This window comes from Odontomachus brunneus, unplaced genomic scaffold, assembly GCF_010583005.1.
Source record: "Odontomachus brunneus isolate Ranch 3 - 2012 unplaced genomic scaffold, Obru_v1 Obru_scaffold_013, whole genome shotgun sequence".
NCBI classification, from domain to species: Eukaryota; Metazoa; Arthropoda; class Insecta; order Hymenoptera; family Formicidae; genus Odontomachus; species Odontomachus brunneus.
Window position 1 is genome coordinate 1518604 of NW_022639463.1, and position 12189 is coordinate 1530792.

General features: G+C 35.5%; 1 protein-coding gene and 3 long non-coding RNA genes across 10 annotated transcripts in view; 2 read left to right on the forward strand and 2 right to left on the reverse strand.

Moving 5' to 3' along the window:
• Positions 1-2909, forward strand: part of LOC116840975 — a 4360-nt gene extending 1451 nt beyond the window's left edge. The window contains exons 2-4 of one of the 6 annotated variants that reach the window (XR_004377468.1): positions 847-1031; positions 1926-2231; positions 2681-2909. This is a non-coding gene — a long non-coding RNA (uncharacterized LOC116840975). Of the gene's footprint in view, positions 1-846; positions 1032-1925 lie in introns of all 6 variants that reach the window. The other 5 variants (XR_004377467.1, XR_004377469.1, XR_004377465.1 and 2 more) reach the window with 5 other exon arrangements.
• Positions 1419-6554, reverse strand: LOC116840974 (homeobox protein SMOX-1-like). Of its 2 annotated transcripts, XM_032808383.1 has the most exons (3): positions 5395-6554; positions 3529-3928; positions 1419-2208 (listed from the first exon to the last, which is right to left on the reverse strand). In XM_032808383.1, exons 1-3 carry the CDS (start codon positions 6515-6517, stop codon positions 2184-2186), a joined length of 1548 nt encoding a protein of 515 aa, XP_032664274.1. In that variant the 5' UTR covers positions 6518-6554; the 3' UTR covers positions 1419-2183. The 2 variants fall into 2 exon arrangements, 1 of the variants encoding a protein (XP_032664274.1); XR_004377463.1 differs by lacking the exons at positions 1419-2208; positions 5395-6554 and adding an exon at positions 4410-5062 and having other exon boundaries at positions 3782-3928.
• On the forward strand, positions 5875-8716 carry LOC116840977. The gene is made up of 3 exons (XR_004377472.1): positions 5875-6015; positions 6308-8360; positions 8609-8716. It is a non-coding gene; the product is annotated as an uncharacterized LOC116840977 (long non-coding RNA).
• Positions 8717-10398: 1682 nt separating this feature from the next.
• Positions 10399-12189, reverse strand: part of LOC116840976 — an 81233-nt gene continuing 79442 nt past the window's right edge. The window contains exon 5 of the long non-coding RNA XR_004377471.1: positions 10399-10460. This is a non-coding gene — a long non-coding RNA (uncharacterized LOC116840976). The remainder of the gene's footprint in view (positions 10461-12189) is intronic.

The following is a 12189-nucleotide window of genomic DNA, read 5'->3' on the forward strand; positions in this document are numbered from 1 at the left end:
CTTTCCATTGCCATAATCTGCCCCACCATCATCCATCCGGTGTCAACGGTTCGACGACTCCGTCGATGTAATTATTACGATTCGAATTAGGTTGCAATTATATATAAGGGGAATGATTTAAGTCACCTGTAAACGTTCAAGCAATTTTCAAGTAATTTTGAATTAATAATATGATGTTACAAATAGATCAGTTGGATAATAAAAATTTTAATGTCTTTGAGTTATGTGATTATAATATTGCTACATTGTTTTGCATCAACGTCACTGGTGGATTTATAGAAAAGCTTATATAAAAAATTTAATTACATTATGATGAAAATTATGTTTTTAAAATTAGTAAGATTTATTTATTAATAAAATTTATGATATATATAAATATTATTTCGTATTTTTAATATATAAACACAAAAAAACGACATAATCCTTTTCGAAACAAGTTTTTTAACAAAAATGTTTACCTCAACATAACAAACACATAATTCCTAAGTATGATATATGAATACAATATGTTTTGTATACACTGAGGTCACCGGTAAAATTAAAACTCCACTTTTGCAAATATGGAGTTAAACTCTCCCCTCTCCCTTGTAATAATACGAATTTTCAATCAGTTTAAATTACTTTAATAGACTAAGAATTTATTTATGATTACATTTTTGCAAAATGTTTTGCAAAATCTTGTCCAGAATTGTAAAAATGGACATATACTATATGTAAATTAAACAATGAATATGTTAATTTATATTAACTTATTTGCTTGTAATTTCGTGTGTTTATTTTGTGCTAAAATCTCGCAACGTTTAAAAGCAAATTTTAAGGTAGAGAAAGAATATATTCAATTTGAAGTTCACAGCTAAGATGCGTTGTACAAAAACCAATACGTATCCGCATGCCGGCCATGATGGATTGTCGGAGCTATGGGAAACTATCTGTCAAGCACAATATCGACCCTCGCCCTCTTCGTTCAACCCCTACAAACTCGGGGGTTCACTCTCGTTGCCGCCATCCGTTCTGGGGGTGCGTTCTGCAATGTAGGTTTACTTACACATTGCCACATACAAACCTTTCTCACCTCCTGTTTCCATTCTCTGTCCTGCTCTTTTCCATTTTCGCACAAATCTTTGATTATTTCACGAATAGTCCTTGTCCTTTGTAAATTGCTTAAAGTGCGTTCTAATATAACATATACAAATTTATCGTAGTGTTTAAATTGTGAAGGAAAAGTGATTAGAAGTAACTTTATATTCACACGCGTACATACACACACATGTACGTGCACGACACGCAAGTATGCCCATTTTCCTGGAAAGTTATTTCTTTTTTATAATATGTGCAATTTATTTACTATTATTGTTGTTGTAGTTGTGTTATGCGACAACTCTTATTTGCGACAAAAGCACATAAACACTCAAGAACACTTCATTTATTATTATATTTATTTATTAAAATTTCAATTTTTTTAACGAGTATATCTAATTTACATCATCTATTCTTCATTGATTCTTACCATCTTTCGCAAACATGAATGTCGATTGTACAATTAATTATACAAATAGAAAGGCACTATCTCTTTCTAAATATCAGGACAAAAGCAAAAGATGAAAGGAATCACATTTTAACATGAATCAATTAGTTTCTTGGCACCTAATGCATTATAAACAATAATGCGATATACAAATAAATAACAAATGCGAATACTTAGATCAATTAATGATAAAATAATAAATATAAAACAAGATATATGAGACTGATGTAATCAGTAAGAAACAATTATATATTTACAATTATATATAGTATGACTTTGGACGAAGCACGATAGACATTAATATTAATATTAATGTAGATATATTTTATATCTCATCTTATGTTCGCGTTGTTGCACTGCTAAAATCCATTACAATGTCAACTTATTGTCGATTTATTAGGAACAGATGGTAACTTATCATCAGCATTGCTGAAGTATTTCTAACGACGCACTCACAAGCATGGTCTTCAAGCTTTCCTATGTTGTAATGCGATGCACAGTACATTTGGTTTCAACGAAAGAGTTATCACTACATAAAACACTTAAAACGTTACAAAAATAAGAATAAAAGCAGGACGTCCGTGCACGCACGCTTTACGTTTTCAGCCATCTTGGTTCGTGTGAACAGCGCAGCTGCATAGCGATTCCCCCACTCTATCTAGTCACCCCTCGGTTCTATCGTTCTAAACTCGTCGAATAATTTCAAGTTAGTTTGCATTTATTACGCATACATATACGTAAAAGAGAGATGACTTATATATACAATTACATCCAATTTGTATAATTTATACGAATGCAAATAATAAACCTATATTTATTTACAATTATTTATATTATTTACAATTTTTTATATGATGAGGAAGATTTTTTTATGTTTGATCCAAATGTTGTCCATTTCTTTAAACTTCTGAATAGTTTTTACGAATATATTACATTTATCTAAGGATTGTAAATTACACTTGTAAATAAATATAGATTTATCATATGCCTTCGTATATTTGAGTAGTTGTTACGAAATATATATAAGATACTAAACCTCTACCTAATATTTAACTTAGTCTATATATAATATTCACAAAATCATTAGTCAAATTTATGTGTATTTGGCTTGATCAGTCAAAATATTTTTAGGAATGACGTGTGCAATAATTTCAGGCACACTTTTGAAATGCGAAGCTATCGACAGGGTGTTCCGAGGAAAACGACGAGAACGGCCGAGCTTTCGGGTACCTGGATAGGACGCTCGCTGTTTAGCTCGTCCAGCCATAAATCATAGTGGTTGCAAGGTCAGCTGCCCCGATCTCGGCCGCCACAGCATTCCCTCTTCACAAACCAGTGTAAAAGGACTAACTTTGTCACGAATTCGTTATAATTTCGTTTTTAAGATAAATTTGACTAAACGCGAGTCATCAGTGAAAGCTAAACTTATATTTACAGTTAGACTTATACTGCGTTATCACAATATTAGTTTCGACTTTCTTTGATTAACCTTTGCAATACCAACGAATGGGAAGGAGGAAATTATGCGCCTATATTTTAGAAAGAAAATAACGTATGTATTAATGTTAAGAAGAGAAGAAGAGAACAAAAGTAAAAAATATTTTAAACATATATATATTTTTATAATTTAACTTTAAATATGTATACACATATATATATATATACACATATTTATAGTTTGTAAAAATGTATATATTTTTCATATATTAATATTTTTTATACATATTACATAAATTTATAAATTATATAAATTAATATATTAAATATAATATATATGTACGTATATATATATATTTTTTTTTACATAGGCACGTAAAATTAAATTTTTAAGTATTCTGTGTTACCAAAAAGTATGGTATTGCAAGAGTTAATAAAGTAATCAAATAACAAATTATAAATTTTAATCCTTTCTATTTAAAATTCTGTTTCGTCTAACATATAATCCTGATAAAACTATTGTCCCAAATAATGAATAATGCTAAGGTGCGCAATGAAATACATACTGTTGCTGCGCACTATTTTGGTGAGTCTGGTGTCTTTGGTGAAGTTGTGGCTGTTGTGTAGCCGGCCATTGTTGTTGCATCGAGGGTTGTGTTTGCGCGGTTGACTGTTGTTGATGCATAATCGATTCCTGTTGTGATACTAACTGTTCCTGCACGGGCGTTTCGTTGAACCTCAGATGTTGCTGGTTAACCGGTAATTGTGATTGTTGTTCCTTTTTTGCTTTCATTCGCCGGTTTTGGAACCAAATCTTAATTTGTTGTTCGGATAAGTTTAGTTCTTTGGACAACTTTACACGTTCTGCTTTAGAGAGGTAACGACTTCCGTAAAATACTTCCTCCAATTTGAACGTTTGTTGTTGCGTATAGGTTTGTCTTTTGCGTGCTCGTTTGTTTTCATTACCTGTACACAAATATTCATATTATAGATTGTGATTCTGTAACTTATGTTACATTACTTTAAGTGAGTTATATTACGCATGTAAATTTATATTAATTTATATGTCACAAAATGGATGTAAAAAATGCGTAGATGATAGAACATGGAATTTGTTTAAGTATGAAATTATACGTAGAAAAATCTGTTATTCAATAAAGCTAGTTTTTGACGATACAATGTTTTCTCACTGACTACATTTTTTCGACACAATTACACGGACAACACTAAGAAACAGATTAAGTTTATAATTCGATGAGAGTTCGTAAAAGAGCGCAAAAAATACATATATCGATTTGTCCTTACGCAGATAACCCGCGCGTGGAGAAAAATTATAAAGCGGATCTCGCTTAAATATATTTCCCTGCGGGCAATTTTAAATATAATCATGCCACTGTACTATTTAACGACGAAGAAAGTGCGAACGTCGCCTGCCGTTATTTCATACCTCACTGTTTCGAACATACTAGAAACTTCCAGACTGATCCATTTTAAACGTTTCTTTTCTCGACAACGATCGTTATATTTTCCGTATTATTGTTTCGTCGTCAGCAACGTCGCGTCTTTGTATGCGTGTTTGTTTGGCTGATATCACGCGTCAGCCTCGTACTAGTCGCCGTTAGTTTCAAACAATATTATATATCACACGAGGCATCAACGTTTGACTCGCATGAGTGTCGGTTTACAACTTCGCTTTAAGCTTTAAGTCTTAAGCAACTGACCAACCACAGTCAATTATTCTCCTTACGTCTCAAGAATAATCGATTGTGATTGGTCAGTTGCTTACGACTTAAAGCTTAGAGCAAGGTTGTAGACCGACACTCAGTCAAAATTTTATTTTCCAATAGCATAAAAATCGAAAAGTTCTGATCGTTCAACTTTGTTACTTTTTGAGTAAGGATAACAAGCTACTCCAGAAAATGAGTAACAAATTAATGTTTTAATAGGTAACAAGTAATTATAACAAATTACTTCTAAAAGCAACTTCCTAACCCTGCTGTTAACGTTCATAAATTTTTATGCAGTAAGTCGCAAATAGAGTGCTTGTACACTGAGAGAAAAATTATCTTAAAATCAACAAATATTTCCTTGGTGAGTGCCATTAACATATTTACTTAAATTTACATTCTCTTTACTTCAATCAAATATTATTTGTTTATTTAAATCAAATAAACAATATTTGATTTAAGTAAAGAGAATGTAGATTTAAGTAAATATGTTAATGGCACCCACCAAGAAAATATTTGTTGATTTTAAGATAATTTTTCTCTCAGTGTATGATACCACGTACCATAATAATAATAATACCATAATAATATTATATAATACTATCTAATAATACTATATATACTAATATAATACTATATATAATAATACTATAATAAATAATAATTATCATAACAATTGTGATAATGTTATAAAGATTGGCTAACCTGGACCATGTTTAAAATTCAACCATGCGTAAGGTTGCTGCTTGCTTTTAGAGTCGTTAGTTGCAATATGACTTCGTTGAGCGTTATTGTTGCTCGCGTAACTTTGTTGCGTTATATATTGTTGCGTGGTGTATAAGTTATCTTCTTGCGGTACTTCTTGCAACGGGCTCGTAACAGACGACTGCTGACTGTTGGGTACAGTCTGATTTTGTTGCTCGCTATTGTTGCCCGCGTAAATTTGTTGCGTTACATATTGTTGCGTGGTGTATAAGTTATCTTCTTGCGGTACCTCTTGCAACGGGCTCGTAACAGACGACTGCTGATTGCTGGGTACAGTTTGATTTTGTTGCTCGCTATTGTTGGCCGCGTAACTTCGTCGCGCTACGTATTGCTGTGTGGCGTATAAGTTATTTTTTTGCAGTACCTCTTGTGGCGACCTCACAACAGACGACTCCTGATTGTTAGCTACAATCTGATTTTGTTCGCTACTGTTGCCCGCGTAACTTTGTTGCGCTATATATTGCTGCCCGGCGTATAAGTTATTTTCTTGCGGCATCTTTTGCAACGGCCTTACAACAGACGACCTCAGATTCTGCGTTACTGTGGTAGAAGTCATCAGCAGTGAGTTATAATTGCTCGAATATGTATTGTTCGGCAAGTAACTTTGTCCGTTTTCATAATAAACATTCTGTTGCTGATATCGTAAATGCTGTTCGGTGGAAGGTAGAGTCATCGGAATTGGCTGATAGTGAGGTTGTATCGTAACGGATGAGGCATTTTGATTCGACATATAGGGAGCGATTAGATTGTTGTACTGACTGTTGTATTGATTGTTATACGTACTGTTGTACAGACTCGCCTGTGATACGTTCACAACTGAGCGATTCTCTGCTTTCTTTTTGCCTTGTTCCAGAAGGTATTGCAAAGTTGGGGACGAAGTCGACTGACTCTGGTTGAGGAAACTCTGTTCGTAACAGGGCAAATCTTGCTGCAACTGTTGATTCTGTTGCTGCCAAACCTCGTCGAAATGTGGAAGCGATGTGTGCTGTTTGCCCTGTTTCGGCTTAAGCTGTTTTATACCGTACGAACAAATGTTGGCGGAATTACACGTCATATCGAGCATGTTTCTGGGCACTTCTAGTTTTCACTTAGTGAAATGTTCGCACTGATGTGTGTGTGGAACAGCTTTGGAATCTCGCGCAACACCATTGCAACAAAGGAACACTTACGATGTGCACCGATATAACTGCCGTATGGGTATCCGCGTAACCATTGTCGATGTATGAACAGTCGCGAAATATTATCACGTTAGCATTTACCACTGTACTAACTGTTTGTGTTCACGTGTTACTCATATATTCCTCGTTGCTACAGCTCGAATCGAAGTAAACAGCAAGGCGACTTTAAGCAGAATGAAACGGAAAACTACCTAGCTGGCTACCTAACCTATATCTTTTCTCTGTGTCTCCGTGTCCATCACGTTTGTCCTAGGATGGAGCGTAACTGTGAAAGAGGCAACCCTGCAAACTTTCCATGGTTTATGACTGGACCGTACGGACAGAAGTTGCGAACAACGGTAGTGGGGAATGAGCTACCCTTAGTGTGTGAGTCTATACCTCTCGTCGAATCGAGGCAACGCAGGGGAGCTTTTCCTCTATCAGCTGCCTTTTGATTCACCACTAAGGCCACCCCCGATATACATTCGACTTTCGATCTGCCGTTCATGCCGCAGTCCCCTCCCACTATTAATGCAATTGACACAGAACCCATATTGGGTCCCCCTTCCAACCCGACCTCGCACAATGTACGTTGCCATGTGCGAACGTACGTCGTTTTCGTCGTAGGGTCGTTGCTCTGCTCCGTCAATTTATAATCAGCTTACTGTCTCAATAAGAGACTTTTATTCTGATCGTATCTTTGTTGCATTTTTTTCATTAAAACGTACGGGAGCAGAACAAGAGACACGAGTGAAAAAAGAGGAGATAGAGTGAGACAGTATCAAGGAAGATGTATTCATTAAACACGTGACGAACAAGGTGTCGATAACGGGGCTGGGATTACAAAAACAGCTCGAAAATAATTATCCTTAACGAAAGATAATAGGCGGTCTTGCGGACAAACTATAAATAGTAACGCACGGCCGAAAAAGTGATTAATGATACGTTCGGAGCGGTGACCAAACCTACGGGGATTCCAAACGGCCGATCAGGACGGACATGCGTCTGCACGCATCCGTACACGTCACACGTATACGATCGAATGAGGCTGGAGGAACATTTCGATACGGAATTTACGCCTGTGGATGCGAAATGCATTCTGTGCTAGCTGACTGGAACGATAATAATAAATAATAATCCACGAAGGGCGACACTTGTGGGAAGGGACGAGAATACTGGAATTGTGAGAGCATTTTCTAATGATTTTGGCTCTTGATATTATTTTTGTAATTCTGCAACATCTCGTTGATGCTTAATATATGCTACGGGAAAATAATAAAACAATTGTATACTGCACGGACAATTTCATTAGTAAAAATTATCGTGGCTGAGGAATATTCTGCAATAATCGATTTTCATTTCATATGTGCTACTTATATTTCAGGAATTAAAATGTGCTATTTATACTTTATAAACTTGTAAAATATCATATATATTAACTGACTATAAAAATAGATTTATCTTTCTATTTCAGACTGACAGTTTGCACCAAACTGAATTTAACACGCTAACATCGTTTAACAATTTCAACAACTATGAATATATAGACATCTATCCCATTTTACCTGTGCAGGTATAAGACAGTGTGTTGCGAAACCTAAGAACTATACAGAAACGGCCTACAAAGGATTCTCCATACATTCTTTTGTATCGAAAAGTCGACTCGAAAGTCGACTCGAAAGTCTAGAGTATAATGATGTGGAGTTGAAGACATTTTCCCAGAAATTTTCGCTCTTCGTCGAATGTTCTGTAAGAATATTTGAAATTTTCGTTACATGAATATTTTCTAATGTAAAACTCAAACCATTTAAATATTTCTAAGATACGTGTGAAAAGTTATTATTGAACAGATGAAAGACATATTATTTTAGACGTCTTGTACATGTCTCCAAGACATATTTCAGACATTTCAGCTGTCTGGGTAAAAGCATTCGTAATGAGTTTCGTGTTAATTTTCTAATACGTGAATTGATACGTTACATTTTATTTCTGTATAGCGTATTGTATGGAATGGCGCAAAATCTCACAAAGCGACATATGTGCTGTCCCTATTCAATTCTCCGCTGCACGAACGACGATCAGAGTGGGGCACTTTCGGTAGCGCAAAAACAGCGTTTACAGCCATTTGGGAAAATTGGGAGTAGTGGGATCGGGCCAGACGGCCTCTATTATCATGCGATTGATTTATATTTTGTTTGCGGTGTGCCGTGTCACACGAACGAATTAGAACCTATCTCTGTGCTCTGTTTATATCGAACTGCAATTTATAACGAAATTCGGATACTTTGTTTATTTCGTTAAATCGACACGCATTTTTCCTTAAATGTTAACGAATTTATACATTAAGTAATATCGCATCGAATATTGTATTCTTTAAATTTTTTGCAGTGAAGTTTCACAAAAAGCTGAGTGACAGCCAAGTCAATTCAATTCGAGTAATTTCTCACTCAAATATGGATATTTTTACTCGAAGTTGAATAGTACATTTGATATATTGTACCATAACAGGGACAGATTTATTCTAATCGATTGAAACGTTTACTCGTATGGAGTTAGAGTCAAGTTTAAGCTGCAATGAAACATTCACTTTTATCGATTCCGCGTGGCAGTGTTTTCACTATCGTTCCGAGTGAATTCCTCCTCATTTTTACGTGAGATTTCACTCCGAGAAATTTGAAGAATAATAATTCTCATAAAAATATCGCTTCTGGATAGTTTTGATCGCAACTTCTTTCAATTACGTTAATCATCACAAAGATAATATCGGTTGAGTGAAAAGGAATTGCTAGACTTATAAGCGTTTAGCAGCAATAGCAATGAATACGCAGGAACAGAAGGTAGATATTTCAGGGCGGAGTGGAAAAACTGTCGAGCGATCCTTAGAACCTTTTGATGTCCTGCCGACCTTTTAGCTAAAAGTGCCGAAAGGCACAATATGAAACGCGGTATTATACTTAGTATTGACGTGTCTTTTTGCTTCCAATAATGATTAATTTTTTGGTGTTTTTATTTCTTTACAAAAAAGAAATCTTTCAAAAAAATATGTTAGAGTTGAAACATACAAACGACTGGAAAATATCTTATGTAATACGGCGTCTGGACGAAGAAAGAGAAATTTCCGGTCACTTCAGGTAGTTGTCCTGTAGTGCTTCTAAAGAATTTTTCTAAAGAAAAGAACAACTACACCCACACAGTCTCTTCTACGGAAAAAAAGAAAAAATGCCTTTATTATATTAAGGAACGAAGAGGCAGACATTCATAGTAACAGCCACTTGCCAATTCAGTCACGAAGCAGGATACTTGTATTCGATTTGAAGTAAGTCTTCATATAATCGATCTGACATAAATTAAGAGAAATTATGCACAGTCGTTTAATTAAGAATTAATATTCTTCCATAAAAAAAAAATCTGTTTACATATGTCAGATATATTAAGCGAAAATCTTACGTGCGGTTGTGGAGTGTACTTCGGGTATTATCGACCCAGCATTTGTTTGCGCAACGTGTTTACTTTCTTCGTGGCGGATATATTTCCTTCACGCTATTCCGTCTACCCGGCAGGAGCACCCTTGTGCCGAGTCCCCGGACTCAGCGGGGATGGATTCGTGGCGGTGCGGCATGCAGGATTGGCAGTGGCACGAGAGAAAGGAGCGGCTGCGGAGAGAGCAGGACGTTGGAAATATCATTTATTATAGCCGGGACTGTCAATCTCCGCCGCATTGATACGATGATGGTCCACCGACGTCACGATGCTTCGCTAGCTGCTCATCCACCGTGGAACCGCTGATGTTCCTCTTTCGATGTGTGCGTGGGTTGTTCCGTTATAACGTTGTAAATTAAAGTGGCATGCCTAATTATTGGAAAATGCATAACATTCATCCAATTCTAATTGCGCATTAGCATAATTGTGGTTGCGATATTATGTTGTCGGAGGTGAAATTATAAATTTAATTATATCGTTGCTAATTGCTAAAGTCGCGCACTATCAATTGTATGCGATGCATCAGATTTCTAGTTATAACATGTCTTTAGTAGCCAGTAGTTTATAGTTTATAATTAATATTATATATATATATATATATATATATATATATGTATGTGTGTGTGTGTGTGTGTGTGTGTGTGTGTGTATATATATATGTATATACATATAGTTTGAAGGAGAGGATAATATTCTAGAACGCATAAGATGATGTCTTCTCTTTTGTTCACTTTCTCTTTTTCCTTCTTTTGCTCTCTTTTTGTAAAACTTAAAAATATTAAATTTCTGGAATATAACCAAATATCAAATAATATAAATAAACGGAGTTGTAATTATATTTTAACGAAACTTTGCTATTACTCAATTTATTTATATTATTCAATTGCTATTTATATATATACACACAAATATATATATATATATATATATATATATATATATATATATATATGTATATATATATACTTACACACATTTTCTTTTTTGCATATATTTATCTTCTGTTATAAATACCTTACCGTACTTTTCGGAGGCCAGTAAATGCATTTTAAAACAAAATGTATATCGGGTGGCGAAAGTTAATGAGACTTTTGCGTGTACCGGAAACCAATGGACTCCTCTGACGCGCTTGGGAAGACAACTTCCACATTCTCTTATAAGCTGCATATCGTGTGTGGTTGCCACTCCCAAATTCTGCACGCACATTAAATACTTCATGCATTCGACAAACTACCATCTGACCGTCGACAAAATAATTTCACACGATCAAGATGTTGATAATAATTTAATTATGACACCTAATATTCGTGTTAATAATTATGTGCATTTAAACAGAAACGCTATTTTGTTGAATATAACAAATATATGTATACACACGCATATACATACACACACATTGTTGAGCGAAGTAATATGTTAAGCAGTAAGTTTCTTTACTAGAAGAAAATCTATCAAAAAAGTAGTCGAAACAAAAAATCTGACCACGTCATTTCAATATTTCGCTTGGTTTGACAATATAAAGACATTGGAGTGTTGCTTTATGCTGGAATAATTATGCAAACACTAGTATCCGTCAACATTGTATTTTTTACTGGGTGCTATCTATATTTTATAAAGATTCGTTCAACGATTCTCATATGACATTTCGAATTTCATGTTGAGCAATTGATTGTGATCGGCAAGAAGAGATCGCATGTAAATGACCGCGAATGTAGGACTAGGTTTATGATTGAAACGCGCCGGGGAGATCATTACACAAATCATATCGCTGGGCGAGCGGATGCGATCGTGATCGAGGAACAGCGACGAATATTTTTCCACTAAATTCCCCGCTGAGCGACGTCATCTCGATGCGTTTGCCGGGCAAGTAGCTGGATCTAGATCGACGTGACTTAGCACTCCAGGGTTGACGAAACATTTCATTAAAGCCGGCCCTCCTCGCCGCGGCCACGCTCGCAATTATCATTACGCGGCGTACTCGCCTGGACACACTGTGGCGCTCGTTAACGCGGACCGATCGGCTCGCGCGAACAATTTCTCCGGGCTAAGATCCCCGCGAGATCGACAAAACGTTTAATTCATCCGCGGACGAGAGCCG